This window comes from Rousettus aegyptiacus, unplaced genomic scaffold (genome assembly GCF_014176215.1).
Source record: "Rousettus aegyptiacus isolate mRouAeg1 unplaced genomic scaffold, mRouAeg1.p scaffold_m13_p_7, whole genome shotgun sequence".
Taxonomy (NCBI): Eukaryota; Metazoa; Chordata; class Mammalia; order Chiroptera; family Pteropodidae; genus Rousettus; species Rousettus aegyptiacus.
The window spans coordinates 65,907,057-65,921,384 of NW_023416310.1; the positions used below are offsets into that span (position 1 = coordinate 65,907,057).

General features: G+C 50.6%; 1 protein-coding gene, 1 long non-coding RNA gene and 1 pseudogene across 13 annotated transcripts in view; 2 read left to right on the top strand and 1 right to left on the bottom strand.

Annotated features, from left to right (window-relative positions):
• Positions 1 to 8,777, bottom strand: part of LOC107514935 — a 43,444-nt gene extending 34,667 nt beyond the window's left edge. For 2 of the 11 annotated variants that reach the window (XR_004952048.1, XR_001597927.2), the window contains exon 1: positions 8,252 to 8,777. This is a non-coding gene — a long non-coding RNA (uncharacterized LOC107514935). Of the gene's footprint in view, positions 156 to 418; positions 574 to 8,251 lie in introns of those variants that run through there. The other 9 variants (XR_004952051.1, XR_004952050.1, XR_004952045.1 and 6 more) reach the window with 8 other exon arrangements.
• On the top strand, positions 320 to 14,069 carry CKAP2L (cytoskeleton associated protein 2 like). Of its 2 annotated transcripts, XM_016153099.2 has the most exons (9): positions 320 to 350; positions 893 to 959; positions 1,357 to 1,405; positions 3,187 to 4,403; positions 6,889 to 7,087; positions 7,532 to 7,687; positions 10,527 to 10,590; positions 11,786 to 11,975; positions 13,070 to 14,069. In XM_016153099.2, the coding sequence occupies exons 1-9, from the start codon at positions 320 to 322 to the stop codon at positions 13,293 to 13,295; spliced, it is 2,199 nt and encodes a 732-aa protein (XP_016008585.2). In that variant the 3' UTR covers positions 13,296 to 14,069. The 2 variants fall into 2 exon arrangements, with proteins under 2 accessions (XP_016008585.2, XP_036080578.1); XM_036224685.1 differs by lacking the exons at positions 320 to 350; positions 893 to 959 and adding an exon at positions 970 to 1,152.
• LOC118605668 lies at positions 5,247 to 5,366 on the top strand (annotated as a pseudogene).
• Positions 14,070 to 14,328: the final 259 nt, after the last annotated feature.

Here is a 14,328-nt window from a genome sequence, read left to right on the forward strand (position 1 = left end):
TCGAAGCAACCTCGAAGCCGAGACCACTGCTTCCGGGCTCCCGGAACTCGAGGTCTGCGAGAAGATAACGGTGCGCCTGCGCGACCGGAAGCTCTGGCGTCGCTACGCCGCCAGCCTGCCTCACCAATTGCGTGACGTCGCTCACTCGGGCCCAGGGCAGAACCAACTGCAATGCGTCTCTTTCCTTTTGTCCCTCCCTCCCCTACTTTCTATTGACAAGTTTCAAACCCCCGAAGCCAATCAGAGCGGGCTCAGGAGCGGCTCGCGTCCTCAGCCGCGGGCGCGGCCTTTGAAGTGCAACTGTCGCGGAGAACCCACCATGGTGCGGCAGGGGCTCGCCGCCGCCGCGGGTGAGTTCGCAGGCTCAACGAGGCGGCGGTGAACTGGCTCCGCGGAGGTGGCTGTCCGCCCCGCTTACCTCGATGGTCTTGCAGGGCGTTTGAGGCTCAGGGGAGACGTCCTGGTGGCGGAGAGTCCAGGTTCCCCGCAGGCACAGATCCTGCAGCAGCTCTACAGGGACATCAGTGTCCCTTGTTCGTTAGGGGGGTCGCGCGTACCGGAGGACCCTGGTGCCCCCGCGGCCTGCTGTGGCCCGGGGCGGGTCCGGCTTCCGCGTGGAGGGCGTGGATCCCGGGCCCCAACCTCCCAGAGGCGCCAGCATTTGGACGGTGTCAGTGACAACATATGTTGACCGGGCAGGTCCCGGGCACTTCACACAACGTCCCTTAAAGAAAGCATCTCTGTGTCCCCACGCTATAACTCCGCCGCAGCGCTTTTGAGGCAGAGTCCAAAGCCAGACCCATCACAGAAAATGTCATCTTTTAGAATAGAAGTGAACTGGTTAAAACACCCGAGCTGAAGTTGTGTTGTTTGTTTGCTTCCTGTTTTTCAGAGGAGCGGCAGAGAAAGCTCCAGGAGTACCTCGCAGCCAAGGGAAAACTTAAGTGCCAAGGCAGCAAGTGAGTGAGTCTCCAAGGGTGCGAGTCCTGGGCCTTGGGTGCGCTGTAGCTCCAGCGCCGGCACATTGCAGTGTTCCGGGAACGGCTCTGGAATGAATAAGACTGTGCACGCACGAAAAGACAGATATTTCCTTAATATTGTTAAAATGCCATGTTTACGTGTAGGGTACCTGAAAGGATTGCAGGTAAATGGGTAAGAGCAGCGTGGTCTCTGAGGGGGGAAAACCGGGACCGAGGAAGGGACGATAAGAGACTTTTTATTGAATGTAATTTTGAATTATTTTACCATATACAGAAATTCTAATGATTTAAAATAAAATTCCATTTTAATCACTGTACTTTCCAAACCTTGCTGATCCTTCTGTACTAAGACTTAATCTTACTTTGTTTTTTATAGGCCTTATCTAAAAGCCAAGAATTGCTCAAATCCTTCGCTTTCTAAATCTGTAAGTAGAAATTAGTCTTCTAAAGAATACCATTTCATTTTCATTATTATTACTAATGAAAATAATAAAGATGTTAGCAACCTAAAGACCATGCTTTGCAAAGAGACAGAATTTTTTTTTAAGTATGACATGTAGTTTAGTTTTATTAACAACAAAGACCCTTAAGTGCACGTTGATGTCTTCACAACTGACACTTATTGAGCACCTGCTATGTGTGTGCACTTTTCTAACTGCATGAACCCTGGAGTCTTCAGCCTCATGAGGTAGGTGCTATGAGTCACTCCATTTTACAGATGAGGGAATGGAGTCACAACACAGCTATCAGGTGACAGCTGAAAGGCTGTGGTTTCCACCACTCTGGGATGCTGCCAGGCAGTTAAATGCTCAGTAGTGGTTAGAGAGCCCCCATGTTGGCTCTGCCGCATTTCATGACAGGAATGCGTGTCCTAATTGGTTGTTCTCAGTCGGACTGTGCAGAGGCCTCGACATTCTCGAGGTGTAACAGGAAATTTATTCCACCATAAAAATAATGAAGTGCATTTGGGGAACAGGGTGCATGGGGACTAAACTTTATTAATTAAAAAGTAAAATACTGAAGTACTGATATAGGCTGCAACCCGGTGTATCTCAAAAATGTGATGCTAAGTGAAGGAAGCCAGACACAAGACCACATGCTGTGTGGCTCCATTTATGTGACATGTCCAGAATAAGCCACTCTTTGGTGACAGAGCAGATCGTGGTGGCCCACAGCTATGAGGGGACTTTTGTCAAGTAGAATTTTTCTTCCAAGGTGACAGCAGTGTTCTGGAGTAGACAGTAGCGATGGCTGTACAACCCTGAGAGTGAACTGGAAACCACTGACTCGTGCAATTTAAAGTTTTATGGAATGTACGTTTTATGTCAGTTTCTTTAAATATACAAAAAAGAACAGCAAGGACCGCACACTAAAAACTTTGACAGCAGCCTCCCCACTTGTGCAGTGAGCGATCGTGGGGAGGTCAGAGGTGGAGGTGACCATTGGGGCTCATTAGGAAGTCTGCCACAGCCCTGCCAGTGCAGCGTCCCTCTCTGCCCCACCCACAGCAGCAGCTCACCAGGCCATGCTGGGGTGGACCCACCTTGCCCCTGATGCAAGTGCCTCTGGTGCAGACTTCCTTTACATACTCTCCCAGCCACGTGGTGACTTGGGACAGCGTTGCTGGATGCGGCAGAATGGTGGCTCTAGCGCTCCTGTGGCCCCAGAGGCAGAGGTGCATGGCTACAAATGTTCACCAGATTCCTCCGTAACTGCTCTCAGCACCAGCATGTCCCCTCTAACCCTTCACTGCCTGGCTTTCCCAGTGCTCTGTAGCCTTGTCCTGGCTTTGAGCCAAAGTGAAACTATGTGATTGAAACATGTACCCGTTAGTAACATGGAATGAAACCTTGAAACCCTTCCTAACCCGCAAATACAACCAACGTTCTGCCAAGATGTTAGATGCTCACAGAAGGCTTTTCCAAAAACTCGGGCGTCCCTGTGTCCAGCCCCATCCCTGCCATTGAGGACACCCTGGTTCTGGAGTGACACTTGCCTGCATAAAGGCAGTGTTGTCTCTTCAAACAACGGAGAATCTGATGTGCCCCTCATGGGGACGCATCATGAACACCTTGCACTAGTGAGCCTGCCTTTCTATTCTCAGGATTCGACTCCCGTAGGTGATGTTCCAATATAATAATTCTTTTTTCTCAAAACAGTGAGCTAATCTTTTCTATTTACTTTTTTGATATTTTTGTCTTTTTAGACTGTTAGACCCAAAAAGGATGTCACCAACCACATTGCTTTGCCTGTCAAAGCTGCAAGACCCATCAGCATTCGACTTCAGCCCAGAGTTGCCAATGTCCCAGGGTCCCAGAAGCCAGATTTGAAGCCACCAAAACTCTTGGGGGAAAGGCCAGCTTTGGGCTATGTCTCTTGCAATGCAAACTGTAGGCCTTCCAGCAGGAGTAAGCAGCAGCACAAAGCTAGGCCACCCACAGAACAGCAGTCAAGGGAAACTGTGCGGCTGCTTGATACCCAGGGACTGGAGGCTGCAGCGCAACAGGTGACAGGTCCGGGCACTGCTACATGTGCAGATTCTATGGACAGCACCTGTCGTAGGGGCAGGTACTCAAAAAGCTTTCTAGAAGATGCAAACAAGGAGAACCTGCCCCATGTCTTACTGGGCTCTAAAGGGAAGCCACAGCCTTCGTTGTGGGCTGGGAGCAAGCCCGATGCTAGTTTGCACAGTAAGACCAAGAGCAGTGGGGCTCTGCCAACCTCGGGCAGACGCTCGCCCACCCATGCTGCTCTGGAAGGCAGGGCCAAAGTGAAATCTGTTGGGGTGACACCAGCCAGCACTCTAGCAGGCAAGCTGCAGCAGCTTCCTAAAGGAACAGGGGGGAGCGCCCCAGAGACAATCTCCTCTCACTTTGTTCAGACCCTTGGGACTCAAGCATCAAAGGAACCAGGTGCCAAGGACAGGAAGGTCAACAAAGGTAAACGTGAGGGACTAGGTGGAGCTAAGCTGCAATCACGTGCTGTCACCAAGCAGAAAGCAGAACAGACCAGATCCAGGGCATGCCCCACTTTGCTGCAGGGGGGACCTGATAGCAGGCACCCAAACATTAAACAAGACTGGAAGCCCATTCAGCCATGTCCTGGGCGTCAGGTGTCATGCATGCAGCAGAGAACCAAAGCCATCAGCCAGAGGCCTCAGTTGGCACTTGGCAGCTCTGCCTCCGTCACCACCCGCACTCCGAATACCAGAGCAAACGGGCCCAATGGGCATAAACACAGTAGCTGTCAGGAGAAAGCGCGGACTCTGGACTCCAAGTTGAAAGGGGCTCTCCCCCAGAACAATTTTCTAAACAAGACAGCTCCCCAAACTCAAACTGGCGGCACAGCCATAAATGGAAGAGGGGTCCCAGATGGGAGCCAGACTAATGCAGGCGTTAAGAAGACCACAGCCGGGGATCGGAGGTACTTTGATTTAATTCCAAACTTGAACAGTTTAAGATGTTTGGGCAAACCGACTGGCAGGGATATGGTCAGTCAGCAGGCCTAAGTAGTGGCTCCAGGGTCATTTTTAGCTACAGCCATGGAAAGACCAAAGCAAACGTACCAAGTAGTGAAAGCTGGCAGGGCCGGGTGGTGCATGCCCATGCCATAAGTGATTCTCTTAACTGCACGCATGAAGCAGGATGGTGGAGTCAGGTGTAGGGGTCACAGGTGTGGACGACTCATTCACGAAGTCCCTGCAGGCTGAGCAGCAGGGTGGGAGGGCCAGAGGACATGGAGAGATGCCAGTCCCTGTCATGCAGACCAGGGGTCGAGGCCAGAGAGGTGGCGTCAGGGGCAGGGGTGGCAGTGCTGGCGTGAAGCCAGGGAAGAAGGCAGGGTGCGAGTTGCCTGAGGTTGACATTAACACACACGATGCTTGAAGCTGAGCCACAGGCATCCGTATGCTTTCAGCCCAGGCAGGCTTGGAAAGTGGAGGCCTGGAGAGCATCATGCGTGCCTTGCATGAGTAGAAAACCAGGGGTGCTAATGGGGGAAAAGGGTGGCGTAATGGACATCAGTGAGGTTTGAGGAGGCAAGGGCAGGATGGCGTCTGCACAGTCTCTGCCCTCCTGAAGAGACGGTAAGTGACACCTTAACTCAGGGCCCTGTGGACATGGCTGCCAATGACATGTGATCACAGAGGACTTGGAGGGCTAGACCGCTCATGCTCACGTGTCTTCAACACCAGCAGTGCCAGATGCTGGGTCACAGTGGCATGGTGTTCAGGTCTGGGAATAAGCTGCTTTAAGAAAGGATCTCCCAGTCTACGGCCATGCTCCCCCGAACACACCTGATCTCGTCTGATCTTGGAAGCTAAGCAGGGTTGGCCCTGGTTAGTACTTGGATGGGAGACCACCTAGAAAAGACCAGGTGATGTCGTTATTAACAAAAAAAAAAAAAGAAGAAGGAAGGAAGCTCCTTCTTCCTTGTGTCACAGGGAAGGCTAAGGAGATAGGCAGAATGCTGGAAACATAGAGGACACAGATGCAGGTGTGTCCGCCTGTCAGGAAGCTGCCAGTTTGGGACTTGCAGCTGAGCACTGTGTGGGTTGTGCTCAGGGTCAGGAGAGAAACAAAGGTGATGAATGCTGATGCCCGGGAAAGATGGAACCGTCAGAACAGAAGACAGTGGGCAGTTGCAAAAGCCAGCCCAGGGACAGGGTGGCTCCCAGGGAGCTTGTAGGAGTTTTTCAGGTATGGGAACCCATTTATATCTTGGTCATCGTTACGGTGACATGACTGTACGTTTGTGAAAACAGAGCTGCCTGTGTTCTGGGCGCTGTGCAAGGCTTGGGGACAGCCAGTCTTCATCTTCTGGAGACTGCATTCGGTGGGAGGACAGAAGACACATATCGGTTAACAAAGCAAGGTGACTACTGACAGCATCCTAGTCAGAAGGACTGAACATTGTCACACCAAAGAGCAAGGCAGGGATGAGCTTGTTCAGGATGCCGGAGGACCTGGGACTCCTGGAGAGGGCGACGAAAGGAATGGGCATCCCCGCTGGAACAGACAGGCGGGACCCAGGTCACACTGCTGTTCGCCATGGAGAGCAGTGTGACCCCTCTCCGAGAGCCAGGGTGCTCCCAGCAGTGACTCAAATCACGCTGGCCACTGCGCACAAGTCGCCTTTTGACAAGGCCCCCGTTTCAGGCCCTGGCAACACTGTCACCACCACAGGGACACTGCTAAGAACAGATCCACGGGGAAAATTAAGAGCTTTGTTTGGACAATACTAAATTGGAAATGTCTGCCAAACATCAAAGAAAAGATGTCGCCTAGGCGGAATTTTGCAGAGTTTGGGGCTCCAGGGAGATAACTGCCTGTGGTGCATACTGTGTGTCACAAACACACAACTCTAATTTGGAGGAGCTCACGGGCCTGCATCCATCCATACTTGAGGCCATGTCTTGGTGGCCCCCAGCAGCGGCCTTTGCTACGAGAAGCAGGAATGGAAACAGCAGTAAGGGAGGGTGAGGATGAGGACTTGTCACCACCTAGAGAAGGGCCTTGAAGTTACCAGTCTTGTTTAGGGAAGAGGGGCTGTGCACAGGGCCGAGGGGTTGGCATAGAGGCCCACAGAGTGGCCAAGACCCTGTTGAGGGCAGAGGGCAGGTGCTGAGTTAGTGATTTTGGGGATAGAGGTCGCACACAGGGGACGCAGTCGTTCTCAGAAAAAGCATGAAGAACCCCGGAGTTGAGGACTTGAAGATGGGCGCTAGCCACCTGCAGTTCTAGCAGTCACTCTGGCCTCTGCCTTCTGAAAGGCGGCAGCTACTGCTACCATTTCCCTGCCTCTGCAACTGGAGGTGTTTGGTGACAGGCTGTCTATGTGTCATGTACTTCAGGGCCTCGACCTCACACCAGAACTCTAAAACCATGCCTCCCCTTTCACTGCATTACAGGAAACAGCTGGAAGAATGGCAGAAATCTAAGGGGAAAGTGTATAAGCGGCCTCCCATGGAGCTTAGAACAAAAAGGAGAGTCGTAGAGCAGATGAACATGTCATTCTGGAAGAGCATGGAGACAGAGCGGGAGGCCCAGTGCGAGCTCTCCAGCAGGATCAGCAGCACCCTGGCCGAGTGTCTACGGCTCATTGAACAGGCGAGTGCAAGGCCCTGGCTGGAGGCGAATTTCCTGGATGAGCAATGGCCTGTGTGCAAGCACAGGCTCTCTCTCCCACTCCACATGTGGTGACAGGAGGCGTAGTAATGACAGGCACGTTGATTGCTCCGGGGTCTGGTCTGGTCTGGTTGGGGTTTTGGGTCTTGCCCCACATAAAATGCAGAACACAGCCGTCCCTCAGCTATGAAAGATGTCTGTTCGGTCTCAGTTAACTCTAAAAATTTAATGATCAGTGTCAAAACTCATTAAAACATACTATTTAAATAGCTGCATTTCATTATGTGTAGATTGTATATTAGTAAAATTGACTTTTTTTCAAAGTTAAAAAGAATAAATTGGACTGCTCTCTGCACCCCTCCTGTGAGTAACAGGAGCCATAAGAGACCATGAGATGATGTTAGCGTCCCTGGGTATTTTGTCTAGGGTGTGCTCCCTGATGAAGTGTTCACCATCTTGTCCAGCATTCCCGAGGCAGAAAAGTTTGCTAAATTCTGGATCTGCAAAGCTAAGTTCCTGGCGAGTAAAGGCACCTTCGATGTTGTCGGGCTGTATGAGGAGGCTGTGAGACACGGGGCAACGGTGAGTGTTGATGGGGCTTCTTGGACACCGTTGTGTGAGTCCCAGACTCTGCAGCACGGTGGGCTGTGGTGCAAAGTGCATCTGACGTGTAGAGGTGCACACACTGCACGAAGTGGTTATAGTAGGGTCACTTTCCCTGTCAAGTGAATGTGCCAGCATTTACGGGAGGTGATAGCTTAGAAACCCGCACCACCAATACCCAACACTCTCATAAACTCAGGCCTCAGCATGGAGAACCTGAAAATATGTGAAACCCAACACATCAATATCCATTAATTGATAACTCAGAGCCAAGGCATGAATGCCTTTTAATTCTAAAACCCAGTAAAACTATTATCTTTATATAATTTTTTTCAAAAAGGACTGAGTCAAATAGTTTTACAGCTCTTTTCATTTGGCTGTCACTTTCCCTGTCATCATATACCCTACAGGGCCTTTTTCACGATTGTTCAGCATCAGAGCTGCACCCGCTGCAATCTACACAGTTCGATAAGGCTTGTCTCACGAGGCCTACACCCCCCTCCTTCCTGCTGCCTGGAGTAAACCCATGATTTCCATGCTCACCTCTGTGCTCGCATCGCTGTTCCCTGACTTTTCAGCTTTACACGTGACCAGTGGACTTCCATCTACGCAGGATAAAGGTTTCACCTCTTTCCCACACACCGGCCCAGACCCTGACACAGGACACACACACCCTGTCACCCTGGCATGCCTCTGTCATCCTTCCTGCTTCCGCCAGTCACATGGCCATGCTGGGGATGACTCATTGTTCATGGCGCTGCGAATGAGTAAGCCATTGGTGTTGTGCACTATTACTGCTGTGCCTCAGGCACAACTTTCTACCTTTCCTAAAATTGTTTTGTTTTTCCTTTGTTTAGTTTTCTGAGTGTTTCTCATATAATTCCCTAAATTTCTCTATGCTTTCAAAACAACAGATTTTTCTTTGAGGCCTTTCTCCAGATCCCTCTGATCTGTCCCAGTCTCATCAATCTGGCTTCAACCTAGTCCTCACTGCTGTATGGGACCTCCTGTCACTGTCACCCTCAGATCCCACCACGCCCTTACATGTCAGTTCCCAGAGCCCATACTGAGTTTGCGGCTTCCTGCATTGTCTGTTTCCCTCCCTCTCTCCCCTCTCCTGGGAGGAAATTGCCCCTCCCCCTCTCTCTTCCCCTCCCTCTCCCTTTTCTCTCTCTTCCTCTCCCCCACCCCCACCCCATGGTAGTTGTTTGCTTTGTTTTATTCTCTATTCATTAAAGGCTTTACTCACATGCTGGTAAAACTAGGCTGTCTGCATATATAAGAGATGAGCTCGAAAAAGCTTATTGAAAGATGTGACTCATGGTAGGGCTTTGCCACAGCTGCTGTGGCTGGGTCGGCTGCCTGGGGACCCCTCAGTATCAGTACCTTCAGGTCCTTCCACTGGAATGAGTCATTTTCTCTGGAGAAGGTTCTTCCACACTCCTCCCTGGAGCCAGGAACAGGCTGCCAGCATTGCAGGGAGAGAGGAGGGGGCTTCTCAACCTTGAGCAGGGAGGCTTCCTTAGCCCTTCTTTCAGGAGGCACCCCCGCTCCTCAGTCCTGCATGATATCCTCAGAGACCTGGAGAATGCATCCCAATGTTCTGTTGGATGTGGTACTCAGGACGCAGAGCAGACTTGGAAGCCTGGCTGCCCTCTAAACAGATGCTCAAGCACCCCTGGTCCTGGCCCCATCTAGTCCCATGCCGTCCAGAAGCTCAGGGCGGGTCTATTTCTCGACCATACCGCCAGCTTCAAAGTCAGTCCCATTGGCCATCTCAGCTGGTACATCCAGCTTCCAGACCAGCTGCTGTTTCTCTTCTGCTGTATTCAATGATTACTGCCTCTGTGCAATCTCTTTTTTATCGTTGCAGTGGAGGAATTAGAAATAAATGTTTTCAATCCATCATCTTTAACTAGAAACCTGTAAAAACATCAATGACACCTGATGAATGTTTTATATGATTCAGGCTCTTTGCAGTGTGTTCTATGCCTCTCTTCCCATTTCCTTATGCATAAGGCATTTCAGGTTTTGTAAAAATGTGTGGGTAGCTTTGCTTTTAAGCTCTATTGTCACTTTGTACCACTGTTTATCTGCTAGGGTCCAGGTCAGAAGACCAGCCTCCAGGTAGCATCCCATGAGAAACCGCAGCTCGCTTGTGGCGACCTGCCATGTGGCCTACGTGCCTGGGAAGAGGAAGGCTCTCCCAGTTGCATTTCTAGAAAATTGCTTTTTATAATGTTTCTTTAAGTTATACTATCAAATAAAAGATGAAAGAACAGGGAGGCTGGGAGGAAATTGCCCAGAATGACAGCTAAAGGCTGTGTCTGGGTGATGGGATTATGGGTGATTCCCTTTTTCAGGTTTCACCTGTTCAGTTTTTCTGTGATGAGTTTTATGGCTCTTATGATTAAAAACCAAAATTAAACTGAGACAGCACTAAATGTGCACACCTCACTTTATGACCATCTTTACATCTTTGTGCCACAATCTTTATATGGGAGTACATCTTCAACGGGGTTGCATAAGTCAATGAGAAAATTAATTTCATTTAGAGAAATTTCATTACAGACAACTTTCCATTAACACATCTCTTCAGTAAGTCGAAGACAGCAGCATTTAAACATTTTCTTCGTTCCTTCATTTTTCCCATGAAGCTGTGCATCTGACACTTCTTAAATATGGTTTATAGTTAGACAAGAGATAAAAAGGGAAACATTTTTCTTGTAAAAGAAGTTCATTTGATGTTTCAGTTTCTTAGATCCTTTTCTCATGAGTGTTCTCACTGCTGACCCTGCCTTCCCTCTCTTCCTTCCAGCCAATACAGGACCTTCGGGAAGCCATTCTTCATATTTTGCAAGACCCAAGCAGAACCACAGATGGTACTGTGTGTGTTTATGTTCATTCCCTTTAGCTGCACAGGCAACAGCCATCAAGGATCACACGGGGAAAGAGGAAAGGCCTCTCACCTCTTGCTTTCTGGGGTCTGGTCCTCCCCAGCCAGCACCGCCAGCTGCTACTTGCTGTCCTCACAAGTAAACGCATTGCTCAGCGCTGAGTGCATACACGCAAGTCCAGTCCCTGGGCCTGGGCAGAGCAAAGCAGCCCTTTGGAGGAAGAGGGAGGGGTCTTGGCCTAAGTCACACACTCACACCCATGTGTTGCTCTGACAACAGCCCAATCGCAGGGCCCTGCACTTTGCTTGCCGTTCTTGTGCGTGTTCAGGGCCTACAGAGGTCTCTCTTGGGTCAAATGTGCAGATATGTAAGAGGCACACTACTGCTGATAAGGGACAGAAAACAAGCTGCCTTCATAAGGTCAAATGGGTCATTTTTATGAATTAGAAGGTGACATGTCTTTTTTCTGTAAGTGTAGATGTGGCTTTGGGGTCAACTGGGTCATGTGGAACATAAGATGCTCAGTGCACTCTTCATGGGAGCGACCTTCCAACTCACATGTTTGTCCTTAACATATGACTGAATTTTCCAAAGGAGTGGAAGGAGGAGGCCCCTGTGCTGTTTTACTTATTGTCCCAACTGACCTCTCTTAGAGTTTCAGCCTCCAGTCACAGCATCTGCATGTCTCAGCCTAACTTCTTTCATTTCAGTTTTTGTGATCGGGCTGTCATGCAAATGTATTAACACAAGACCTTCTTCATCCACTTTCCTAAGTGGCAGCCACATGGCTGTCCCTAGGCAAGAAGGGGTTGGGTCAAGTGAGCTAAGCCTAGTGAGCCAAGACAAGTGACCCAAGGTGGTGTCAGGGTGAAAGGCCCATGACTAGTCCCTTGGAGGGCTCTCAAGAGCTCAGAGGGTATCAAGGACCCATCCCCAAATGGCAAGGAGGCCAGAGGCTGGTGGGAGGCTGGTCAAGAGCATGGTCTGAGGGGCTGGGCCTGCCCCAGGGCTTAGCAGCAGAACTAGTTGAAAGTCCTACTTCAAGTCAGGGTCTCTATTTCATTCTGGGGTCTGTGGGGTTACAGGGAGCTGTCATGTCTGCACAGCAGTTTCAGTGCACAGGTTTGGGTGAAGTATTACTTGGCTCAGTCATGAACTCTTCTGGGCCTTGCATACACAGGAATCACATCCAACTCTTCAGTTGCTGAAACTAATAGATCATCAGTGGAAGACCTGGCCCAGGAGGTGGAATGTGGGAAGTCTTGTCTTCCTCCGAAAGAGATGGGACAGGTCCCAGCAACACCCCACATGACCAAAGCGGGACAGGACAGCCTTCCTGGTATCAAGCTGCAGGTTGCCCCCCTCCCCAGGTAAGCAGACTCTGGAGTAGGTTCTGCCACCAGCTCAGATCCCAGAGTCTTTAGTCACAGGCTTAAGTGCCAGCAGCCTATTGTGATCCTCTATGTCTCAAGAGGACCCAGTGTGGCCTGGTCTATACTTGGCGCTGGGGTATGGCACCATGGGTGGGAAGAACTGTGCCTTTTCACCCACACCTTCCCCACATCCCTGTGTGGGCTGGGCACGGTGAGGGAGGTGCTGGTGGAGTGGACTGTCCTGGAACTGGCCCTCACTTGTCCTGCCCTGCAGACCCCAGCCTCCTTTCCTACCACCCTGTCCAAACAGGGAGGGTACCTGGGTACGTGCTTCTTACAGACCGCTCAGAATGTCAGCTGGCTTTTTGACAAGCGTGAGTTTAACGTAGAGTCCTTAGTGATGTCCTATGTCAGTGTGTCAGTGTCATTGCTAAAGCATTAGTGTGGCATCAGTCTCTGCACTGGGATCAGTCATATACTTCAGTCCCCGGAAAGCCCATGGCTCCTCTAGTTCTAAGCTCCCTCAGAAGCCATGTCTCCACCACAGTCATCAGTGGGGTATGGCAGACTGGCCCACTAGCCTGGCTTAGGCTAGTGCAGACCAGATTCACAGCATGGGACGCTCTGCAGCCTCCTCCAGGCTCCTTTTTATTAGAGCACATTAAAGTGTATGGGGGGTGGTGTCCAGTTTATTCCAGTTTCAATTTCAGCTGAAAATATCTTGTTCGAATAATTTACTATCAACACTAGATAAAGACCCTCAGAATTCACTAGAACACCCCACCAGTGTTAGCCCTGGTTTCCTCAGAAGCCATCCACTGTTTTGAGAATTTATGGAATAAACACACCAAGCACCAAGTGGTTGGCTTCGTAAGAGCCACGTTTCACACTTAATTCAGTGGCCCCTCTGCTCACCCCACCTGAGTGGAATTGTACCCCATTCCTTCTCAACCAGAGGGGTGTCCCAGGACATGAGCATGTGAGCTGATGCTGAAATGTGTGTCAGGGTTTACTGCAGAGCAAGAAAAGCAGAGGGCAGTAGATGGGGTTTCAGGAGGTCAGGGTTCTGAATGTGCCTCTTGCTGCCTCAGGACAAACGGGAGGCCAGAAGGGCAGGGCCTGAAGCTGATCACCCCCGTCCGGCGCTCAGCCAGGATCGAACGTGCCGTGTCCCGCTACCCAGAGATGCTGCAGGACCATGACCTGGTGGTGGGATCTCTTGACGAGCTCTTGGGAGTGGAAGAAACAGAGTACTTCGTGTTCCGTAGAAACGAGGCTTTGCCTGTAACGTTGGGGTTTCAGGTCCTTGAATCATAATTTCTTGGCGCTTTTTGTTGAGGCGTTCCAGAGTCTCCATGAGACAAGACACGCCCTCGCCCAGCTGCCCTGGAACACATGGACACAGACTGGCTCTTGGGGCTTGGGAAGTCACTCGCTGGGCTCCCTCTGGAGTGTGGCCCCACAGGAAGGCTTTAGTGGCCGCTTTACAATGTGCAGACGGTTCACCCTGGATGAGATTTATCCACAAGGGTAGTGACAGCGTCAGACAGGGCCACAGCATGGCAGACTCCCCTCCTGCATCCACCTGAGCTGGGACAGAAGTCCTCCCAGCATGACATCTGCGCTTAGAGCAGATAAACACCAGGCGTCTGGCCACTCCCCCTCACTTTACATGCGGTTTTGCCCTCGCTATGCCTCTGCTCAGAGGTCACAGGTGATGTATGTGTGACCTTTGACTTCCGTCACCATGTCGCTGTGCTGAGGGGTGATTCATGTCCTTCCTGTGCCAAGTCTCTAATGAAATGCAGCCCTAACTTGGGGTGTTCACCAAGTTTCTTATATCCAGACCCTCGTTTTCCATTTGTTCGTCAGAAATGCTTCATGTAGACACTGGGAGGGGGGAGGGGAGGGGACACTGCCTCACCTAGTTCTTCACTGGGGGCACCAACTCTGGGCTGCCTCCCTCCCCCCGGGCAGCTGCTCTTGGGAAGGTAAACTCAGTCACTGTGGAAGTTGACATGTGCTACCTGTTCGCTTTCTTATTATTTAAGTATTAACCAGAAAATATTAAATTTTGTTTATTCCTGCTCATTTGTTCATCTTATTCATTAAACAGAGGTGATGGCTTGCCCTAGAGAATTAGGGATTTGTCTGGGGATATGCCAACAGGCTGGCCCAGGGGCCTCGGGACAGCCATCACCACACCAGGACCCGGACTTTCTCATTGTGAGCAGCAGGTTTATGATAGTAGGGGTCATGAAACAGCTCTAATGCCGTAAGGTGAACAGACTAATGTCAACAAGCGATTAGATTATTACCACCCCAAAGTGCAGGAGTCTGCACGGCCAGC